We start from the raw sequence: 24275 nt of genomic DNA on the forward strand, positions 1-24275 counted from the left end.
CCAAAAAAAGCACTAAAACTAGTAAGCGATCTAGTCAAGTTGCAGGATACAAAATCAACAAATGAAAATCAATTGCATTTCTACACACTAACAATATTTTATCTAAAAAAGAAATTAAGGAAACAATTCCATTTATAATATCTTAAAAAAGAATAAAATATTTAGGAATAAATTTAACAGAGGAGGTGAAAACTGCAAAACACTGATTAAAGAGACTGAAGAAGACACAACTAAATGGAACTATGGAACCTACAGATTCAATTCAATCTTTGTTCCAACGGCATTTTTTACATAAATAGAAAAAAACAATCCAAAATTTTCTGTGAAACTACATGAGTCGCCAAATGGTTCAAGCAATCTTGAGTGGGAAGAACAAAGCTGGAAGCATCACACTTCCTAATTTCAAGCTGTATTAGAAAGCTGCAGTAATCAAAAGGGTATGCTATTGGCATACAGATAGACAGATCAGTGGAACAGAATAGTGTCCAGTATTAAACCCATGCATACACGGTCAACTAATTTTTTACAGTCCTCAAGAAGACATAATGGGGAAAATAATCTCTTCAATCAATGGTTTTGGGAAAACAAGATATCCAGATGCAAAGAATGAAATTGGATCTTTATCTTATACCACAGACAAAAATCAACTTAAAATGGATCAACTCAAAACATTTAGAGTAAGACCCAAAGCCATAAATTCCCAGAAGAAAACATAGGGGAACAGTTCCTTAACATTGGTCTGATTCTCTGGCGATGTAGAAGGTTCTTCTATAATCTAAGCATCACCAGGAGCCACCCACTCTTTGATACTAGCTAAGATTGCCTTTCCTGCCATCCTCCACATTCCATGTAGTTTTTCTTTTTTTCCCCTAAGAATTTCTGCAAGTCTTTTTTCCTAGTTACTTCTCCATTCTATAATTGATAAGGCTGTTGATCTCCAATCCAGCATTGATTCAAACTCGAGCCATAATCCATTCTTTTCTCCCAAAATTTGCTTGGAAGAGTCAAAACAAGACAACTTGTAGAGGCAAATACCTACAACCATGTGTGGTAGATTTTACTGGTGTGATTGAAGTGTGTGGAGCATAGGTTCAGCACTATTTAGAAAATAAAATAAAATAGAATATTAGCTTTTCCTGTCATCTGAAAGTCCCTTGTTCATTTCCACCAACTTAGATTTCAGTGTCTCATTGCGTTGCTCAGCTTTCTCTTTTGCTTTCTCTCCCAGATGTGACAAAACTTCCTTGTATATTATGGTTATAAAGAGCATTTCAGCTCTAGCACTTACCACTCCCCCACAATTCACACTTTGCATAACTCAAGATTTATTAATGTGCTCTGATAAAGGTTGATGTGTTCCAAGTGTCACCCTTTCTTCTCTTGCCTTTCCTGTTAGTTTCTATAGGAGCAGGGAGAGAAATATGGAAGTTTATTTCCCCAGAAGTAAGAATTATACCTTTACCTTAGAAGACAAGATGGTAAAGTTGATTTCAGTTTTAAATAAAAATTGCATCAAAATTACCATTGTTAGTGCCCCACCCTAAAGAGTTAGGAAATGCTAGTTTACTAGAAGGACCACTGAAAAGGGACTCCGGACACCAGGTTCTTATCATGGTTCTGTTACTAACTAGTTGAGTGATCTTGGGAAAGTACCTCACTGGGCTTGAATGAACAATCCCTAAATTCCCTGCCAATTCTATGAGTCTGTGATTTGTTGGAGAGTCTCCAGTTGCCTAATTCTTCTATATATACAACCATGGCTGGGATTTCCCCCTTCACAGGTAGGAGAACATCCCAACCCTCTGGACTATGCCCCAACCTCTCCCTGGCCAGTTGTCTGGTCAACATCTGCTGTCAACAATAGGGATTTTACAGGCCAAGCTTTGGAGCCAGACATAGACTTGGATCTTGGTTGTTTCAACTCAGAACTTCAGTTGTTTCATTTGTTTTCAGAACCAGTTTCCTTATTGTAAACTGGGCATGATATTTACCTTGTGAGATTGTGTTTAATATAAGAATGCAAGTGAAACACTGAAGTGCCTGGCACTTAATAAGAGCTCAATAAATGAATTTATGATCATTAACATCATGTCTGTTATGAAGGGTCTGGGTGAGTGTCATGGCAAACTCATGCCTTGCTCTTTCCTGATCTGCTGAGACATCTTAGTGTGGTAGAAAGAACTCAGTTTACCGTACAGGTGACTCCTAAACTGTGGTTTTGTTGAGTGGAAAATATAATCTGAGAGGGATAGCTAATTGGTTCTGGGCAGCAATTTTATTTTAAAGCTGTGTGGAGGAAGAAAAAGGCAGATTGTTTAAAGAGTATAGAGGAGAGAGGACTTTGAAAAGTAAAAAAAAAAATTACCAGGAGGGAATTTGATTCATTTCCTGCAGAGTGATGAGGAACATGCACTCGTTTCCTCTGTCTTCATGAATCTTATCTTTCATAAAACTTAATCTATGTAGCGCTGTGGAGCAGTGAGATCTATTTTTTGGATTTATCAAAGTGTGGAGCCCTGCTTCAAGGTGGGCATAGGTACAAGGACAGAGAGTATGTAAGGAAACCTATTCAGGACATGTATTTTGAAGATTTCAGGCAGGTTATAATAGCTTTGGAATAGGGCACTACGTATATCATCTATACTTCTGATGTTCAAACCTCTCAGGTCTAGGAACCTGATCAAACAATGGGACAGGTTTGCCTTTATCAGGGACCTTCCTCCATAAGGTCTGCGTGTAGCTGGGGTATAAAGTGAAGAAATAGCGGGACGCCTCAGGCATCATGGAGCAGCGCCCTCTACTGTTCTTGAGGGAACCATGCCTCCCTGGTGAAATCAGAAGGGATGTGCCCTGCTCCAGAGCCAAAAAGCTGCCCTGTTGTCTGCACCGGTCAGGACACTGGGAGGCCAGCTGCTGGCACCTGCTGCTGGCCCGTCTCAGCTGTAAATACTCAGAAGAAGCAAGACAGCCCCGCCACCAGCAGCTTCCCTCCCCTACACTTGTTTCCAGGCAGGCGCTGACCCCACGCTGCATGTGAATGCTCCCCTCCCAGTTCTCACTGCAAACGCAGAAGAGCTCCTATTAGCTTTGCTTCTTAGCAGAAATAATTTTTATTTTTCACTAGATTACTGGTTTGTTATAAAATAAATAACTCAGGAACGGACAGATGGGAAGAGATGCATAGGGCAAGGTATGGGGGAAAGGGCAAGGGGCTTCCATGCCCCTCTGAGCACATCACTGCCCCCCAGACCTCGACAGGTTCCCAACCTGGAAGCTCCAGCAGAAAGAACTTACCACACAGTGATTTTAACAGTTGGACCTCACCTTTAGAAGACCCTTGCTTCTCAGTATGCTAAAATTTAAAATTTTAATCCACTTTAAGGAACCTGCCATAGGAAACAGTAGCTCATTGTCGCAGTTTAGACAAGCAAGAGGTCAACATATTCTTTTTTTCTCAATTTCTTCCCCTCCTCTCCTTCCTCCTCCTTTTTTATAAAACCATCTAAAATACCACAGAATCTTTTTTTCACCATTTATTTATTTATTTATTTATTTATTTATTTATTTATTTTTATTTATTTATTTATTATTTTAAATCCTCACCTGAGGATATTTTTTCCATTGCTTTTCAGAGAGAGTAGGAGAGACAGAGAGGGAGAGGGAAACATTGATGTGAGAGAGGCACACCACTTGGTTGCCTCCCGCACAGGCCCCAACCGGGGCCTGGATGGAGCCTGCAACTGAGGACCGGGCACTTGGTCAGAATGGAACCTGGGACCTTTAGTCCTCGGGCCGACGCTCTAACCACTGAGCCAAACCAGCTAGGGCTTCATGTTTTATTTTCAAGGGCTACAGATACTGTAGAATCTTTTTCTACAGTAATGATGTTGCATGGTAGAAACTGTTTTGCTAACTTTCTCTACCTTCTGGGAACAGGTTTTTGTTTTTTTTTTACTGTTGGCTCTCCTTACCTTCGGAGCAGACATGTGTGCTCTGAATTCTCACTCTCAGCTACTGTATTCTGGGTATGGCCCCAAATCATAGTCAGCATTTACCTTTACTTAAAACAACAAAAAGGGGGATTCTGAGGATTTTAAGCCTGCAGTAGGGATTTGCAATCTCTACAATAACTTTTGAGCTGTTGTCTCAGCATTATTCCACTTAGCTACAGCAGAGAAAATATAGTGATGGATAATGAACTATGCAGGAAATGAAACATTTTAAAAAGTTTTCTTAGATGACTCAGAAGCTACAATGTGTGAAAGCACCTTTTCTTTCATGATTCCAAGTTTCAAATTCAAGAGTCTAGATGGTATACATTTCTTGCTCTTTCCTGCATCAGGATGCCAGTAAAGGGAAGCTGGTCACACCTATCTTTCCCTCTGGTCAAAAATAAAGTCCGGTTTAATGCAGCATTGGCCACCAGTGGGGAGAAACTGCCAGATTCCACTGGATCCCACAATTCCGCTGCCATTCATTGCAGGAGTAAGTAGTGTGTGCAATGTAGATCTTATTGACACGGTGGAGGGTATTTGCATTTAGGGTGCTGGGTAAGTGACACAGTTATTTGTGTTGTCAGACTACAGGTATTTGTGCATTACTCTAATAATTGCCAAAAGAGAAGCCTTTGGTTTCCTCTGAAGACTGGAGTTAAGAATTTACTCATTACATGAAATTTACCAGATTAAGAAAGTTGCTCAATTTTTCGGTACTTCTATTTGGTTTCTTCTGTTTATTTACTTCTGTGTGGTTACTTCTATTTAAAATATTCATCTAGGGTAGAAGATGCTTTTAGTCTTTTAGAAAAGAATGGCTTTGCTGACACATGGTCAGCTGATTAAGTACTTGTATGTCATTCTCCATCTCAGACTAGCATAATACACGGATCTGATGTCACCTATTGGACATAGACATGGGAATCCCTCTTTTCTCAATTTTTCTACTGTAGGACTCATCATGTATGCATGTGATATATCTGTCTCTCCTTCCCACCTTCCCAGTGACATCTTGCTACTAAGAGGAGAACGTCCGTTCAATGAGAGAAGAGAGAGATGAAACCCAATAACATTGCTTTGAGGCTTTTGGATCCAGCCATGCCTGAAGCCCCAGATTTTTCGTTCTATGAGGCAATACTTTTTTTTTTTTTGCTATAAACTTCTAAATTAGCTTAATCTAAGGTCACTTGCAGCCAAAGAGTTCCAGTATAAGTAGCAAGCAATCTTCTGCAATGCAGGGATCCATTTTCTTAGATTGTTAAGATCGCTAGAAGAACTGATAAACTCTAACTGCTCAGCACCTATGACATTATTCTAAAGATGACCTAGTTTGTTTACTATCTGATACTGTTTAGCATATCCATATAGCCACAGAAATCTATTGACAAAGCTCTTTACTGGGCAAGGTCAATCTTGGAAAGACAGCATGGGGAGGAAAGGTAATCAAGCAGACAAACCTCCAGGGGAAAACTGAAGAAAACCTTTCCCTCCACAAGCTCTGCCGTCTCCTAGACTGATACCACTTGCTTCTTTTGCTCAAGGATATTTCTTAGAGGTTAGTGGGGTAGCATGTCCTCTGTCTCGAGCGTGAGGGACGGAAACAGGAAGCATCTTAGCTTCCACAAGATGCCCCTGCCCAGTATCTTGGGAAGTATGTTGATAAGGACATCTGGATTTATAAAACTTATATGAAAAAACAAGTAGCCGAGCAGTCTGATGAAAAACAGGGTGGTGAAAAAAAAATATCGAAAAATCCTGTAAAGAGAAAGCCAAGAAACTGTTAACCGGAGGTTAGAAAACCTGAAACGAAATAGTAAGTCATATGTGAGTGCATGTCTGGCTCCTTCTTGGTACTCAGATGTCTCCCACTCACTGCTGTCTCAGTTCCCAACAATCCCGTATAAAGGCAGCCCCTTCCTATAGTGGCCTGCCGGCTAGCTACTCTCTCACCACTGGGTTTCATTTTCTTCTAGCATTTACCACTGTCCCAAATTATCTTGTTTCTTTATTTTTTTGTTTAATTTTTGTTTCTGAAAATTGTTTTACAAAGTAGTGATACCAAATTATACCCCACCAGCAGGGAATATGTTTCTGCAAATCTACATTCTGTCCAACATTTGATATGATCAAATTTTAAAAATCTGGCCAATGAAATGGGTGTAAAGCCATCTCTCTCATCATGGTCTTGGTGTTTATTTTGCTGATGAACAATGATCCTGAACATCTGATCATAGGTTTATTGGCCTTATGCGTTTGCTCTTTCCCATTTACCTACTAGGTTGTTTGGGTTTTTTATTAATTATAGGAGTTCTTTACACCAGGCCTTTTCCATTGTGTGTTTTAGTGTCTCCCTCTGCTTTAGAACTCTCACTTGCCCTAAAGTTTGAAAGAACACAAGTCATTAATTTTAATAAAGTCTAGTTTATCAGCCCATTCTTTAGTTAGAATCAATGCTTTTTGTGTCTTGTTTTAAAAAGAAAGTCATTCCCTACCTGAAGGCCTAAAAAATATGATTTCCTATTAAGGGCTTATGGTAGTTTAAAAATACGTCCACAGATTCTTTGCTACTTTTCCCTTCAAGAGAGTCCCCTCCACTGGAGCGTGGACTGGACCTAATGACTTGCTTCAAATGAAGAGAATATTGTGGAAGTGACAGTGTGACTTCCTGGACCACATACTAAAGGCGTCGCAGCTTCCTCCATACTCTCAGGAGGAAGCCAGCTGTCACGTTGTGAGGACACACAATCGGCCCCGTGGAGAGGTCCATGTGATGAGGAACTAAGACTTCCTGCCAGTAACCAACAAACTTTTCCAGATGTGTGTATAAACTACCTTAAAAATAGATCCTCTAGCCCCAGCCAAGCCTTCTAATGACTGTAACTTTAGCCAACATGTTAACTGTAACCTCATAAGAGACCCTGAGCTAGAACCATGCCCCTAAATGGTTCACAAATTCCTGACCCATTGAAACTGTGCAATAGCAAATGTTTGCTGTTTGAAGTCACTAAGTTTTGGAGTCCTTTTTTATGTGGCAGTAACTAATGCCCAGTTTTTGTGTGTGTGTTTTTGTTTCTTTGGGTTTTTTTTTACATTTAGGTCTTCAACACATCTGGGCTTGCTTTTTGCATCTACTGCATAGTAAGAATCTAATATTTTTTTAATCTGAATAATCATTTTTGCCACCATATTTATTGAACAAGTCTTCCTTTCCCCTCTGACACAGTCACTGTCACACTTCAAAGTTCTGTATGTGCACTGTTTCTAAACTTCTTGTTCTATTTCATTGGTCAATTTTCTAATTCCCATGACAATATCACACTGTCATAATTACTGTAGCTTCATAGTAATTCCTGGTATCTGGAAAGGCATGTTCCCCACTCCTTGCTCTTCTTGAAAATTGCCCAGGTTATTTATTTTTAATCCTTTACTCTTCCATATACAGTATTTCTTAGAATCATTTTATTCAATTACATGACAAATCTTTTGGGGAGTATGGAATTGAATTGACTCGATTAATCATTTGGAGACAATTGATAGATTTATAATGGATGTTAAGGCCTCCTATCCATGACTATGGTATTTCTCTTCTTTCACTCATGTTACCTTTAATATTTCCTAATAAATTTTTATAAATTTCCCTATGGTAGTCTGGATTTCTTCTTTAACTGATGTATTATTTTGCTCTTGTGGTTTTAATATGATTTGCAGGAGGAAATATCCATTTTTTGTTTGTTTGTGCTGGGCTGCCTCCTGCCCCAGGACAAATTCATTACCCACTTTCACTCACCAGCCAAAAACAGCCCCTTCCCCATCAGTTTGTGAAGTTTTCCTGTAGAGTTAATCTTGGTGACAGGAGCCAGGATCCATTCTATTACAGCATCTTGGTCAGAATTCGATTCAGAAGCCCTTTGCAAACCTCTTCCCACCAGTCTCCCTGAAGCTGGATATACCACTCCTGAGAAGGTTTTGAGATGACATCTCTGGGATGACATTTCCAGGGAAAACTGTAGGAATAGCCTAGCTTTCTTATCTCTGGAGTCAATGCCCAGCACGCCCGGTATACCAGTGCCCCACAGGATGCTGGAGCAGAACAAGAAGAAATACATTTGTCTTTTGATGCAATAAACTAGACTTGCAGGACGTGAAGTTCTCTTCAGGATTCCAGCTTTCTGAAAGGCAGACATTTCTTATCCTGGGACTCCACATGGGCAATTCCATGCTGGGCACTGGTATTAAAGTACAAGTGAAGATAGCCTAGGCATTTTAGGGAAAATTCTGCTAGTTGTTCTGGGAACTTCATATTTAGAGATACTGAAATAAGTAATACTTCACTTATCTGATATGAAGGGGTATCCCCCTTAACAAAATTTCCAGACAACTGGAGCTGACCTTTAAGCACCAATAATTTTACATTAACCATTTTGATGGAACTATTTCTAAATCCTATTTTAAACCACTCTGAATATATGTTTCTCTATGCCTTCTTAAACAGATTATATTGAACACAATTTGACCTTTTCTTGGAAATGCAGGGGCTTCGTGAATACCAATTTTACTTTGCTATGGCAGTGAATCCCTCAGGACTAATGTCCACACAATTGTTTGAATCTTGAGTTCTTATTTAGTTTAACAAGTATTTCTGAGCAATTATTATGTGCTGGGTAGTGTTAGGTGCTCTCTCTTTCACAGCCATTTCTCTCTTTTTTCTGCAGTTAGGCAGTGCTATACTTGCATTTAGAAGTTCTCTCCCCATTTTTATGTATATTTTTCATGTCAGAGGGGTAATGTACTGACACTGTAACAAGGTTTGAGGGAGGAATGTCACACACAATAGCGTGAAAACCCAACCATCATGCTTATGAACCACAAAAGGATCCCCTCACTACTAATTTACTGACGCTACTGGGGAACCACATACATCAAGCTAATTCAAATTGTTAAAGGGAAAATCGAGTAAGGATACGATTTGCCACATCTGTTTTAGGTGATACGATTCTGGTTTCTGATGGCTATTAGGCCAGTGGTTTCTAATGCTGGAAAATTGAGATTAGTAATTGCCTTTGAACAAGGATGTCACAGAACTGAGAAATGTAGTCACTGATGACACTAGTTTGTTGACTTGACCGTGTGCGTGTGTGTGTGTGTGTGTGTGTGTGTGTGTGTGTGTGTGTGTGTACAAGGTCTCCTTGTCTAGACTTTACTTTCTGCCAGGATGCCTAAACATAACTCCCAACTTACCAGGAAGTGTACTCGAAGATATTTACCTTTTACAGAACCATATTCCCTTCTTTTGGAGAGAATTAACCTGGGAGAAGAAGAAACATTGATAAGTAAGTAATTTCTGGCAGCTATCGTCACTATCAAATAATATTCAGTGAACCATTAGTTAAATATTATACAGTATTTAGATAATATCTTACACATTTTTATATGCATAAACAGATGAACAATTTTTAATATTTTTATTGATTTTTAAAGAGAGAGGAAAGAAGAAGGAGAGAGAGAGAGAGAAACATCAATGTGAGAGAGAAACATCGATTGGTTGCCTCATGAATGCATCCCGGCCTGGGATTGAAGCCATAACATGGGCATGTATCCTGACTGGGAAATGAACCGGTGATCTTTTGGTGCATAAGATGGCCCCCAACCAACTGAGCTACATCCGCCAGAACAACAGATGAAAATTTTAAAGATAACCTTGTATAAAATTTTATATTATCTTTTTACATACTGATAGGAATAAATGAAGGCATAGAAAGGTAAAGTATGTTGCCCAAGGTCAGTATGCCTGGAGACGCCGTGTTCTGATTCTGGGCTCTCTCAAGTACACCCTTACCTTCTCCTTAGCCAGTAATCCTTAGGGAAGTTTACAGGCTATGAAAACCATACTAACTTATTCAAAGGGATGTTTTAAAAGTTATAATGGTGTAGTCTGACCGGGCGTGGCTCAGCGGTTGAGCGTCGACCTAGGATCCAGGCGGTCGGGGTTCGATTCCCGGTCAGGGCGCATGCCCGGGTTGCCGGCTCAATCAATGACTCTCTCATCACTGATGTTCCTATCTCTCCCTCTCCTGTCCTCTCTCTGAAATCAATAAAGATATATATATATTTTAAAAACAAACATAAAAGTTATAATGGTGTAAAGGTGAGGATAGGTCCCCAATTTCTGTGACATCTCTCTTCTAAAATATTTTCTTAGTTATTTCATTTTTTTTTTTAAATAAAAAAGGAAGAGGAATCATGATCATTTAAAATTGTGGAAGTGAGGCTCACAGAATTGGAATTAGAAATGTTCTGGGTTACAGATTTGGTTCTATAGCTGGAGTGAGACTAAGCGGCATGCCAGCTGGTAGGTTGCCCAGGCAGCCTCTCTACAAAGATTGCTCCAACATCATAGGTCATCGAACCATCATGGGATGATATTCTTGATAAAGACAATTCTGTTTGTCCTCTGATAGGTGGTCAGAGGGAATACTTTGATGAGCCACTGGGGGTAGACAGTGGGACACATCAGGGAGCATGCCAAGCTGGTTCTAGAAAGGTTAGTTAGTTTCAGGAGTTTTGTTTGCTGAGTGGATATGCAAGCCTGGGCTCAGAATAACTTTGTTCAGGAAAATGGGAACCATGACCATTGTGAACCTTGTCTAACATATATCCAAACATCTGGATGACTCCAAGGACAATCAATGGTTAATTATTGATACTTGATTTTCAGGAATAGATAAGTTCTCTTTTCTGAGATTTTAAAGATTACCTATCTCAAGAACATAAAATGCCAACCTTGGCTCTAAAGTCAATATCAGTTTCAAAATAAAGTCCCCTAAAATTGATCTTTTAGTTCTATGTAGTTGCTGCCACAAGATGCCACATGAGCCAAGAGGCCTGGTGCTTTATATCCAATTCTATTTGCTTCAGACCTTTGCATATATTCTGGTGACATCATGATGTTAAATATGAATGGACAATGAAGCTGCATCATAAAGAAGCAATGCCTTCCTATGTTTTAATTCACAGGCCAGCTCTGGTTAGATGGTGAGAAATGCCTGGTGCTCTGTGTTGTGAAAGATTCAGGACATGTTGGGATCATGAGGAAAGAGAACTGTGGCTGTGGGAGGAGGAAGGAGTGAGTGGTGTATGTGTCATGTGCTGGCCTCTCCGTAGAGCGTAACCTCAGGTAAATATTCCTTCTTGCTTCCATTCTGAATTCTCTTAGGTCTTAGGCTAGTTTCTCTGAGAACATGTCATTCGCTTGCCTATAAAAAGTGAAGGCAATTGTTCCTCAGTATCCTCTTTGCTTGTTTAGGTTTGGAATGCCTTGGAATGATGTCTGGCACTGTTCTTGGAAGATGCACATGGGAAGATTGGTAGATGGTTGGTGGCTTGTGGTATTTAGGAAACTCCTTCGAGAGGCAATGACACTGAGAGAAGCTGAAGATGGAGTGGAGTGCTTACCTTACTATTTTTGTTGTTATGCTCTTTTCTTGCAGAGTTCATGCTCAAGACTTTTGATCTAGGGAAAAAGAACCAAAAGAAGAATTGAATAAAGTACACTCAGATATTCATATTATGTGATGGTTATTTAAAAACAGCTTTAGATTCTAAAGCTATTGTAGTTAGTGGGTACATGTAGATATTTACATTTGAATTGATTTAAATAAAAGAAATGAGTTCCTCAGTGACAACTCAGTAGGTGACTAGTTGCTATCTATTGGATAGCACAGAAACTTCTATTGGGCAGCCCTGTTTTAAGATCCTGGCTTAGGCGTCAAACCATACCTAATGGTCAGGAAGAATTTGGGGAGACTTGAAGGTGTCCTTTAAGGGGTGAGATCTCCAAGTGCTGGTGCCCTTACCCCAGGCCACGGTATGTACTCGGGCTACTTAGAGGCTGTATGCAGTTTGGGTCTCTATCTCTTGATTCCCAAATATTTAATAAGTAGAAATACTTCTTGACTGAATTGAGATTTGAATTCTAAAGGGGGTCAAGAAGTGGAAGTGAGGTTTTTGGTTTTGGTTTCTCACCATTTAGACTCTTATTTATAATTTATAATTTTTAGTGTTCATAGTTTAATATAGTTTGAGTTTTATACTATGATAGCTCTAATCTGTGTCTATAGATTAGTTTCATTTTTATCACATATGGTTCCCATTTCTTGTTTGGGGAAAGTAAGGCGGGTATTAAGTTTTAAGACATTTTCTGTGACACATAAGGAATGTCCTACTTATCAAGGTGACTGATCAATAACCCTTTTTAAGCATATGTTCTTGACCTTAATATAAACTTGAATAATTGATACTATGATAACACTATGAAGGGAGAAGTGTTTCTCAAGTCTTTTAAGAAGAATGGGAGAAGGACCTGCACTTCAAGTTGGTGTGGTTTAATGGGGGTCAGCCAGATCGCTAACAGGGGAAACTATGGGGTGGTGGGGCTCACGCAATTCCAACTAGGAACTGGTCAGAGCAACGTGTCCTCTGACCCAGGCTGAGATGGAGTTACCACTAAAACCAGGATGTTCCTTTGTTAGCCAAAGCTCACACTTCTCTCTCAAGGAACCGAGTCTCTAATTCTTCTTCTATTTTCCTCAAAGTTTCCTGGTACTTCTTCAAAGAGAAAGAAAAGAAACCACAGTTACTAATGAGAAGCTTTAGGCTTTTCCTAATCATAATAAGCATGTATTACTATGTTGTAATATGAATGCTTGGTATTCCCACTGCCACTTTATCTTCTGTCCCAGCCCCCCCCCCCAACTATCGATTTCTCACTACGCTTCACCATTGGGCAGGTCTCTGGGGTAACAGGGATTATAAAAAGGAAAAGTGCTCATTATTAATTTAAGAGCACAGAGGTTGGGAGACCAGGGCAGTAACAGAACAACATTGGTGGTGAAGTTTCAAGGAGCCTAAAGTATTTTTGTAGTACCACCTTGAAGAGTTAAAATTGTTCCAGATGGCGTCCTTTGAAAACATTTCATCCTGTACCTTAACAAACCCTTTACTGTCCCTTTACTTAGGAGCTGTACCTTTATGCAGAGGGCCTGATCTTCACAAAGCTGGGCCACAAATGCAAAGTCTTCCATTACCTGAGAAGCCAAGATTCAGTCTTAAATTTCTCTCAGTAAATTGATATAGCAATAAGAATGTACTTGTTTCCTTCTACATCCCAGATCCCAAATGCATTTTTCTCATTGTTCTAAATATGTTTTTGCTGTGCATATGACCTCACTTCCTTTTTTGAGGATAAACAAGCAGTAAATATTTTCCAGTCCCAATGGGAAATATTTGGGAACAGTTGGGAGAATAGATACTAATTTTTTGAATTTATAGATTATGGGATGTACCCTGTAAAAATGTTAAAAAGAAGTAAACCTGGGGGACTATATTCATATTTTTTTTCTTCATCTCCTCCTTGGCCCCATCATAGTCTGGATCTGGAAACTAATTCTAACTCAGTCATTTGAGGAATGTATCAGATGTCTGACCGAGGATCAGGTTGCCCTTTTTTTGGGAGAAGCAACGTTGAAGTTAGTCATTACCTTGGTCAGCTTCTTCTCTTGGTCAGCGCAGGCGGCTTCCAGCTGCTGTAGCTTAGCCTGTAGAAAGGAAAGGCGATTGGTGACGCAGCAAAGTGAAAACCATACAGGGTCCCATCTGAAATGCTCTCTCAGAGGTTATCTCACAGGTGGCCAGAGTACCACAGGCATGGTTGCAGATGCCTCACAGGCATGACTGCAGATGCCTCACAGGCATGATTGCAGATGCCTCACAGGCATGATTGCAGATGCCTTTCTGATGGAGGAGCCAAACCATCCAGCGTCCTTTGCAGCTGCCTTGGAACCTACTTTTCTACACTTTCAACCTCTTCCCATCCGTCATTGCTTCCTTCACCCCGAACTTCAATTCTTAGCTTCCTTCTTAGCTTTTGCTCTTAGGAAAAACATCAGTGTTGAAAAAATTCACTGTTCCTTTTCTGTTCATATATTCACTGCTCACTCTCTTCTCCCTCCTTGTATTCCTTCTTCCCTCTTTTCCTTCCTTAAATATTTGATGAAAGCCAATTGTTTACTGGCCACTTTGCTGGAGTGACAGGGAGGGGGCAGGGGGAGCACTGGGGATACAGTGGTATTAGGATTAATAGGCTCTCTGCCTCGCAGAGCTGACATTCTAGTCGGGGGACATAACAAATAAGTCAACACAATAATGGTGTTACAAAGGAAATGAAAACAGAGTAATGTGATGAGTGTGTGTGATGGTGTGAGGGCTATTATAGGCGGTTGGCTAAGGCCTCTCGGATGAGATGATGTTTGAGCTGATGTCTAAGTAATAAATATTAGACAAATGGATATCTGGAAGAAATATGTTCCATGTAGCAGTCACAGCAAGGGCCAAGGCTGTGGAGTAGCCCAATCTGGTGTGCATGGAGAAATTATATGGCTGGAACTTAGGAGAGGCTGGTAAGAAGAAAATGAGGTGAGGAATGTTAAACACAAACGAGGTTAAGGTTGGGCCTTATCGTTTCTAGAAAGAGTTTGGTTTTTTATTCTAATTGCAGTGAGAAACCTGGAAAAAAACTTGAAGTAAAGACACAATCTGATTTGTGTTTTTAAAGAGGACTTTTCTATGTGCAGCAAGTTGATTGTTTAGGTGTAAGAGCAGAAGCAGGAAGACTAGTTAGGAGGCTACTTCAGTGTCCAGGTGAGAGGGTGTGGTACCTTGCAAAAGGGTAGTAGTATTAATAGTAGTACATAGAGGCAAATGGATGCAGTTGGGATGTATTCTGTAGAGAGAGCAGACATGACTGCATCTTTCCCTTTTTCCAATTTCAACTTTATTGTTCTCACTTTCATCTAGGTACCATTATTTCACATCTGGGCTCTTCCAACAGTTCCTTTCCCCTCCGGTGAATTACAGCCAGGGCCAGACAGCCAGATGTGCTAAGGGCTATATTTTCAAGACAATGGTCTGAGTGACAAGGAGTGGAAGCAAGCATCCTATTAAATTACTGAACTGATCACTCACAAGCAAGAACAGAAGCAAAAGAAATGCTGTATATTTCATAGAATTAGAGATATCACCTGATAATTCTAAAACACAGGTGGGCAAAAGGGAATGACTGGAATGGGTAATTATATTCTAGAACTCTTTGGGGCTGGGCTGGTTGCTGCCAGGAAAATAATGACCGTTGTTCTGACAATAACCAGCATAGCCAGACTTAAAGTGCCACCACTAGATTTTGGCCAGGCTACTGTCAGAAAAACTTGTTCTGGGGAGAAGAAGGAAGAAAGTAAAATTCCTGACTGTTGTAGTTATATGGCAAAGATAGTCCAGGGGCTTCATAATAGTTCTGGTCTTAGCTCCAATTTCTTCCCAATATACTTGCAGGCTCCAGATTTCTTTCTTTCCAGATAAGTTTCCTGGATAAGCATGGCCAAGGAAGTTTACTTGGTAGATTTGGACTTCCTGTGTTTTTTTTGTTTGTGGTTTTTTTTTTAGCCATCAACACTAATTGGACCAAAGGAAGATAGGAGTAATTCCCTGTTCTTTCATTTTCTGTTTCTATTTTTAGTGTTTCCAAATCTTCATACATACAGTATGGGCTTAGGTGTGGACTTAAGTGTGGGTTTAAGAAGCTAAAGAGAAGCAAGATAAAGCAAGGACAAAGATTAACTCTACAGAAAGTATTAAGAATTTTATCTGCTCTTTGAATAAAATAAATCTCGAATTCTTCTTGTATCTTTGATCAGATGGGTTGTGGTTGTGCCCAGATTCCTAGCTCTGGAACACAGAGAAATGCCAAGCACTGTAGGATGTGCTTAGCAGGGAGAGATCACTAAATATATATATTTTATATTTTATATTATTTTATATTTTATATATTTTATATGGATGATGGGGATACTTTTGCCACATTCAGAAAATAGCAAAGCCTTATCAATGCAAATAAATGAAGCAAGGTCTGAGATGTGGGTGGAAGGGTGGATTTTTCTTTTTATTTTTGTCAATATTACAGATGTCCCCGATTTCCCCCTTTTTGCCCCTTCCACCCAAATCCTGCTCTACCCCAGGCCTTCCCCACACTATTGTCTGTGTCCAAGGGTTATGCATAGATGCATATATGATCTTTGGTTAATCTCTTCCCATCTCTTCCATCCCCCTGCCCTCTGAGATCTGTCAGTCTGTTCCATACATCCATGCTTCTGGACCTATTTTGTTCATCGGTTTATTTTATTCATTAGATTCCAAAAGAAGTAAGATCATGTGATATTTGTCTTTCTCTGACTGTCTTATTTCACTCAGCATAATAGTCTCCAGGTCCATCCATGCTGTCACAAAGGGCAAGAGCTCCTTTTTTACAGCTGCATAGTATTCCATTGTAGGTCACTAAATATTTGAGTGAACAATTGAGTAAATTCTTTCTGGACTGGAATCAATGACAAGGTGTGTGAACTATCTAACACATAGTAGATTTACAAATCTTAGCTCTGCCTCTATGAATTTGTACGTACACTTCAGTCAGACTTTTAAATAATTGCCTTAAAATTTTGTGACTTTTCAAGGTTTTAGCCCTCCAAAAAAGGGGAAAATATTTTATATGCATAATTTTTTATATGCACAACTTCATTCAATTTTCAAATTGAGGCTGGCAGAAACAGATTAAATGTCCCAGCTTCATCAACCACATTAAATTCTGGAACCAGGATTTAAAGTAGGGACTTCAACTACCTTCAGCATTATATATGTATTTGTGCATTTGTGTTCTGCTTTACCTGATGGAAGAGAAAGCAAAATATATGCTTTCATAGTGAAATTTCTTACTAAGGACGGAGGAGAATTAAGCATTCAGTGAATCAGGGTTAAGCCTGACATGGTCCAAAACTACAAAGAATTTATGCCAGCGTTGACAGTTGTTTCCCTTGAAGGCTTGTTCCTGGTCACACACCCCCTAAACCCATTTAAAATTGCTTTTTTGTTTACCTTTGACTCCTCTGGGGTTCCCATTTGATTGCTTTTTTCACATCTGGTTGCCTTAGGTGATTTCCTTGTAAGCTACGGTTTCAAATAAAAAAATACACTTCAAATAAAAATACATCTAGTTAAAAGACATAGAAGACAAAGACATCCTCTGGTGTGTGGGGGCAGTAACTCGGCCTTGATGAAAAGTGCCAGGAGACGGCCTCTTGGCGGATCCTCGGGGACATCTTTATTCTACCTCCCTCTTCTCACTAGTCTTAGCCCCCAAAGGCAGCGTCCACTCAGGACAGGAGTTCTTCCCTGAGCCCCTAACCCACGCTGGGTCACTCAGGGCTGCAGGCATGGGCCAGACAGTAGGGCGATCATAGGAAACGCACTGTGTTCTAGTAGGAGCTGAGGTAGAGGGAATGCCTGGACAAGAAAAAGGGAATTCTTGGGAATTGTTTTTCAAAAGTCTCTGTTGAAAGTAAACTTTACTTTTCACCACAAAGGTTCTAGTCAGTTCCTTCCGGAGAGTGTCTGTTGGAATCCACTTTCTTGTGGTAGAATGAAGAACCCATGGGATCACTGGATACCCTGGAGGCCCCACCTATTGCTCTCACTTGATGCTTCCAGGGAGCATCCATGGCCGTTAGGTCATGAAGTTCAGCCTCAGGAATGTGGAGCAGGGGTAGAACCCACCCCCAGCACTGGCCCCCCTGACGTTCGGGCTCCTCTATAATGGTTTCCCCTCCCTTGTCTCTTTGATGACTGGGAATGCTGCGGGAACACTGGGGAACACAGAGCTGATCCCACCTTTTTCTGAAGTTCTTCTATACTGTGGACCAGAGCTTCATTCTTCCGTTCCTGTTGAAAGAGGCGGGGTGTGAGTGTGAACCTGCATACCACCAGCTGTCCTTGTTCCGTGGCTTGTTCTCCACCTCACCCAGTGACATTTTCCTGCAGTACCTCTACCTTACTTCACAGCGTCAGACGCAGCACCTGGGGTTTGATCTCAGTATATATACACCAACTTTCCAGGGACAGAGATGCCCACATGCACGGCTTAGCAACATCAAACGTTACTAGAGAAGCCCTGCCCTCCACACATCCCCTTCCATGCTGGGACCCATTCTGCCATGACTTTTTTTTTTTTTTTTAAATTCAATACTTTTAGTTCTTCCTCTTTTTAAAAAATTTATTGTTGACTGTATTACAGATGCCCCCCATTCCCCCACCTCCACCCAGCCCCCACCTCCCCTCCCTCTGGCTGTCCCTACACCGTTGTCTGTGTCCACACGCTATGCATGTATGTTCTTTGTGTGCCATGGCTTTTGAGTCGACTCTTCTTTGAGTGTAAACGGGGGGACTAGCTTATCTGACAGTTGACGAGGGACAGGAGGAGGAAGGAAACGTAGCGAATGGCTCTTCCCTGCTTCTCGCTTACGAGTCTGTCTGTTTCTTCTTCCAGCTCCTGCAAGGCCTTCTCCGTCTCCAGCGCGGCGCAGCTTTCCCTCTCCCACTCCTCATCTTCTGCTGAGTCTCTGCTCTTAGTGATCTCGCTTTCCAGCCTGGATGACACGAGTACGCACACTGTGAGAAGCTGGCGGTTTCAGAACTGATGGAACACACGTCTCGGTTTTAAGGGCGCTTCGATGACAGTAAGTACAAGTCTCAAGTTTGGGATCCTTCTTTCCTGATTTAGAATCGGGTTTGCTCTAAAGGTAGGGCAAGTAGGATTCCCCCTCTTCCCGAGTCAAACACCCAGTGTTCTTTCAACTCGGGTAAGTGTCAGCTAGTCTTTGAGAAATCGGTTTGAAACTGGCTATATTTCAGAGAAATGCCAAAGACTGAAGAAGAAAGCTTTGGCTCTACAAGATATAGGTCTCTGGAGCCAGCTAGAAAACTCAGTTTTGTCTATTTTTCTTCAGTCTCCTCCCCTTTTTTGGATTGGGAGCTTCCCTTATAAAACCCAACACTCACCTCTGAATCTCATCTTCTTTCTCTTGGATTTTGAAAAGAAGTTCCTGATTTGCTTCATCTATTCTCTGCATGTCCTTTTCAAGGTCCATGTTCAAACTGTTAATGTTCCTTTTTGACTGGGCCAGTCTTAAGATTTCCACTTTCTCCGACCTATAGGCTCAGCCCCCCAAATGAACAAGGGCCAGTTATCTTAAGATCAATAAACTTTGGGACAAAGGGGATATCTAGAAGACATGTAGTTCATTTAACATGACTGTTTCTGGGAGCATACCTTTTCTTTGTCATTATTAGGAAATTATATTTCTTAATCATGCTATGTGATTTGTTCCAATAATTCTAAACTCAGTCAGCAAGGGAGGTCTTCCCCAGGCTTTTTCGCCCAAAGTACTCCACTCTGATTCCAGGAGAAGATTTGCATCCTTAAATATTCTCTTGCATTGAAGAGAATGGTTTCCCACACAAAATTGTTCACAAAATCTGCTCATGCAATACACTTTTATTGAGTACTCTTATCCAGGCAGCTGGCACATCACTTATGGTTGGACCCAGCTTTATGCAGAGCCACAAAAGGTTTCTACTGGCAGGTAGAGTTTTAGTCTTTTCCTCCCTCCAACCATCTTAAAACTTCCCCATTGCCCACTATAAAGCTTGAGAATCTGCTATGGGAAATCACTCCAAAGAGCACACGCAAATATGATCCAGGCATTCACTTTCAAGAATGCAAGCACTGGTGACATCAGAGGAATGGTGACATGTGAGGCTCCCCTGGTCTCTCCCCTGGAGGGCACAACAATTTAAGTAGCTATAATTCAACAGAAAATTCCCTGCTCAACACACAAACACATCTGAGAGATCTGCACACTGAAACTTCTGAAGGTGGGTGAGTGGGAGCGAGCCAGGGAGGAGGGAAGGGAGAAGAGCGGCCATGGCCCTACTGATGGACACAGCTGGTAGCTCATTGTGGGTCCTGGGAGAGGGGAGAAATCAGGTTATTACCTGTACCCCCTGAGCCTAGACAAGTAAGGAGATACTGTGAGCTCTGTGGGAGCGGTTGGCCCGAGCTGTGGCTGAACCCAGTGACCATGGTGGAGATGGAGCACAGAGGTGTGGCTGCCGTTGTCTGGCAGAAAAACAAAGCCAAGGAGCCTGGCTGCCTCCCTTCACCCACCCAGAGCTCGCTGCCCCTCACCCGCTCAGAGCTTGCAGTGGGCCCCAGAGGAGGCTGCAGTGGTGAGTTCTGGGTTACAGAGCACATTGTCTACAACCCTGAGAACTGGAACAACCGAGGCATTTTTTTCCCTTGGGTGGTGGGCACATGGTGCCACTGATCCCTGTGACAGGGGATACAGATACAGAGGTGAGGTGGCTAATGCCTGGCAGTCTCCATGACTGGGAAGAGACAAAGCTACAAAGGCACCAGCTGACTTCTCCCGCTCACCCCACTCCCGCTCATTATGGCTGCACTGCTGGGAGAGTCTGGTTACAGGGCACAGCTTGGAACCCCAAATGCCCTGCACATTCTCCCAGGGGTGGGAGGTGCCCTGAGACCAGGGAGACCTGATCACAAAGGAGATGCCCACCTCACCAGGGTATAAAGGGCATTTTCCACTGCCCTCAGAGATCCCAGAAGCCAGAACAGTACAAAAGAAACTAAAAAACCTGTGCTTCAGTGACCCCAAATGGAAAACAGAAGAAAGACTTCTTATCAACCTACTAGAGAATGCCACTCTTAATAATCTAACTCCCATAGGTCCCTAGACAGAGAAGGAATCCATAAAATACCTAACATAACCAAGGTAATGAGGCAGCTCGAAAGAAAATGAAAAATCTCCAGAAAATAAACTTAAAGACAGGAATATGTGATTTAAATGACAAAGAATTCAGGATTGTGGTTCTAAAAAAACTCAAAGAGATACAAGAAAACACAGATAGAAAGTTTAATAAACTCAGAAGTAAACTCAATGAACAAAATTAATACTTTACCAGACTGACTGAAACTTTAAAAAAGAACCAAATAGAAATTCTGGAGATGAACAACTTGATAGAAGAGATGAAGGATGAACTACCAAGCTTAGGAAACATTGCTGATCAGATGGACGAAGGATTAGTGACATTGAAGATAGAAATCTAGAAATTATGTGGATGAAAAAAGAAACTTGAAAGTAAAAAAAAAAAAGATGAAAGAACTCTGCAAGAACTATGGGACTTCATCAGAAAGAGCAAATAAGAATAATAGGCATAGAGAAGGAGAAGAGAGGGAGAATTGAACAGAGAACCTATTCAAACAAATATTTGATGAAAGCTTTCCAAACGTATGGAAATAGCTAGACCCTTGAATCCAAGAAGCACACAGAACACTTAATTATCTCAATCCAAAAAGGCCTTCTCCAAGACACATTATATTAAAATTGTCAAAAATTAATGACAAAGAAAGAATTCTCAAAGCAGCCAGGGAAAAGAAGACAGTAACATATAAAGGGAAGCCCATTAGATTGTCATCAGGTTTCTCAGCAGAAATCCTACAAGTTTGGAGAGAGTGGAATCAAAAAATTAAACTATTAAAAGAGAGAAACTACTAGCCAAGAATAATATATCCAGCAAGGTTATCCTTTAGATATTAATAAGAAATAAAAACATTTCCAGACAAGCTGAGGGAATTTACCACCACAAAACCTCCATTACAGGAGAGTGTAGGGGGTTAATTCTACCTGAAACAAGGAACAAAAGGATACAAAACTGAGTAAGATTACTAACAGACAGACAGAAGCATTATATTGCACCCCCCTTTCAGAAATGGGTATTATATATTTAAAAATAATGGTTAAAGGAGGTAAAAACATTAAAAATAGAAGACAAAGTCAATAGCTACTGTAATTCGGAAATGAACTCGCAACATAGAGATAATTTCCGACAATAAAAACATAAAAGGGAAGGAGGTAAAAGTATTAATTTGCAAAGGGGAATGGAGATAAGATGCATTCGGAAGGAAAAGGACTACTATATATAAGAAACTTTCTTTTGCATATACCCAATGGTAACCACACACAAAAAATCCAAAACTGAGACACATTACTTAAAAAGAGGAAACAGGGAAAAAAATCATAGAATACCACCAAACTAAAACAACAGACAAACACACAAGGAAAAAGAAACAATGGAGATGCAGAGCTATCAGAAAGCAAAAGGTAAAATGGCTATAGGAAATCTTCATACATCAATAATCACCCTAAATGTAAATGGACTGAACTCAGCAATAAAAAGGCAGAGTAACAGATTGGATCAAAAAACAAAACCCAGTCATATGCTGCCTTCAGGAGACACATTTCAGCTGCAAGGACAGATATAGACTTAAAGCGAAAGGGTAGAAAAAGATTTTTTGAGCAAATGGCATCCAGAGAAAAGTGGGTGCTATGTAGCCATACTTATATCTGAAAAAATAATATTTCAAGATAAAAAAGGTAACGAGAGACAAAGCTGAACTTTTATTAATGATAAAGGGAACAATACTTTAAGAAGACATACACTTCTCAATATGCATGCACCCAACCAGGGAGCACCAAAATATATAAAGCAACTACTAAGAGAATTAAAGAGAAAAACTGATAAAAACACAACTATGTAGGGAATCTACATACCCCATTGACAGCTATGGATATATCATCCAAACAGAAAATCAGTAAGGAAATATCAGCTTTGAATGACACATTATGACCAAATGGACATAATTGGCATTTACAGAGCCTTTCATCCCAGAACATCAGATTATACATTCTGGACAGACCATATGCTGGGATGCAAAACTATCCTCAACAAATTTAAGAAGATTGAAATCATACCTAGTATATTCTCTGACCACGATGCTTTGAACTTGGAAATCAACTGCACAAAGTGGGAAAAACCACCACAAATATGTGGAGATTAAACAACATACTACTAAAAAACAACTGGGTCAAAGAAGAAATAAAAGGAGAGATCAAAAGGTACATAGAGACAAATGTGAACCAATAGGACATATTAAAACTCTTGAGATGCAGCAAAAGCAGTAAAAAGAGGAAAATTTATATCATTACAGGCTATTAAGAAACAAAAAATCCCAAATAAACAAGCTAACATTACATCTTAAATAACTAGAAAAAGAACAAATGCAGCCCAAAGTTAGCTGAAGGAAGGAAATAAAAATTAAACCAGAATTAATGAAATAAAGAACAGAAAGACAATACAAAAAAATTTAATGCAACAAAGAGCTGGTTCTTTGAAAAGATTAATGAAACTGACAAACCTCTGGCTAGACTCACTAAGGAAAACAGAGAAAAGACTCAAATAAACAAAACCAGAAGTGAAAGAGAAGTTATTACAGACATCACAGATATACAAAGAATCATACAAAAATGCTATGAAATCTTTATGTCACCAAATTCAATAATCTAGAAGAATCAGACAAGTTCTTAGAAATATATAACTGTCCTAGACTGAATCATGAAAACCCGGAAAATTTAAACAGACTGATGATCAACAGTGAGGAAACTGAGGCAACCACACAAGGCAATATACAGATAGTGTATTATAGAACTGTAACCTACCTAATTTTATTTACCAATGTCACCCCAATAAGTTTAATAAAAAATGCAAACATATTTTTTGAAGTAAATTTGAAATAAAGAATGGTAATGCTAGAGTCGTCTAGAAAGGGTACCTGGCACATGGGAAACTCTTTCCTTGGTTTGACTTTGAAATGATTAACCAGGAATGAGGTAGTGAGATAGAAGGACTTTTGAGAGGGAATGGGATGGTTTTAGAAAAGAAAGCCCTACCTTGGAAAGGCTGACTTAGATAGGAAATTTATAAATGCCCTCACTTCAGGAGGGCTTGGCGTCCTTGGGGTGGAGTGCGATGGGGGATGGATAGATAGGATTGGAAGGAGGGAGGGAAAGCAACAATAGCAGACCTGCTTCATACCTTGGTCCCTGGATGTGGCTTTGTATAATCATGATTACTTACTCATAATCTAGCTGGTTGTCCTTGAGTTCCATTGCAGATTCCCTAAAATACCAGCAGACATGTATCTAATGAATTGGGGAAATGAGTCTATTTATGAAACACAGATAACTATCCAATAGCCCAAAATTAAGTTAACTGGTTTTCTCCCTCCAACCCTCACATTTTGGCCATGACAGAACCCAGCCTTTTGATTCTTCTGCCCATGATCTGATTATGCCTCGGATATAGGGATAATGCTGGCAAGCTGAATATATGTCCTGATAGCAGGTATATTCAGAGATGGTTCACCAACCCAAAACCCTTTGGAAATTTATACACAGCAGTAAGAATCAATAAAGGTTATCAATT

At 40.2% G+C, this 24275-nt stretch overlaps 1 protein-coding gene and 1 non-coding gene across 2 annotated transcripts; both read right to left on the bottom strand.

Annotated features, from left to right (window-relative positions):
* Positions 1–5551: 5551 nt before the first annotated feature.
* Positions 5552–23917, bottom strand: TMCO5A (transmembrane and coiled-coil domains 5A). The gene is made up of 11 exons (XM_087815028.1): positions 23886–23917; positions 18930–19079; positions 18394–18517; positions 17763–17813; positions 16971–17042; positions 13532–13588; positions 13019–13078; positions 12535–12599; positions 11448–11505; positions 6367–6371; positions 5552–5750 (listed from the first exon to the last, which is right to left on the bottom strand). Exons 1-11 carry the CDS (start codon positions 23915–23917, stop codon positions 5552–5554), a joined length of 873 nt encoding a protein of 290 aa, XP_087671154.1.
* On the bottom strand, positions 8767–8870 carry LOC148094159 (small nucleolar RNA U13). The gene has a single exon (XR_015716549.1). It is a non-coding gene; the product is annotated as a small nucleolar RNA U13 (small nucleolar RNA).
* Positions 23918–24275: the final 358 nt, after the last annotated feature.

The sequence above is a fragment of the Miniopterus natalensis genome, chromosome 1 (assembly GCF_054644295.1).
Source record: "Miniopterus natalensis isolate mMinNat1 chromosome 1, mMinNat1.hap1, whole genome shotgun sequence".
Lineage (NCBI taxonomy): Eukaryota > Metazoa > Chordata > Mammalia > Chiroptera > Miniopteridae > Miniopterus > Miniopterus natalensis.

Coding starts and splice junctions, on each gene's coding strand:
- TMCO5A (XM_087815028.1), bottom strand. CDS start 23,917: ATGATTATACAAAGCCACATCCAGGGACCAAG. Junction 17,814..18,393: donor AAGAAGAAACAGACAGACTC/GTAAGCGAGAAG, acceptor CTCTTTCAACAG/GAACGGAAGAATGAAGCTCT. Junction 12,600..13,018: donor ATCAGGCCCTCTGCATAAAG/GTACAGCTCCTA, acceptor TTCTCTTTGAAG/AAGTACCAGGAAACTTTGAG.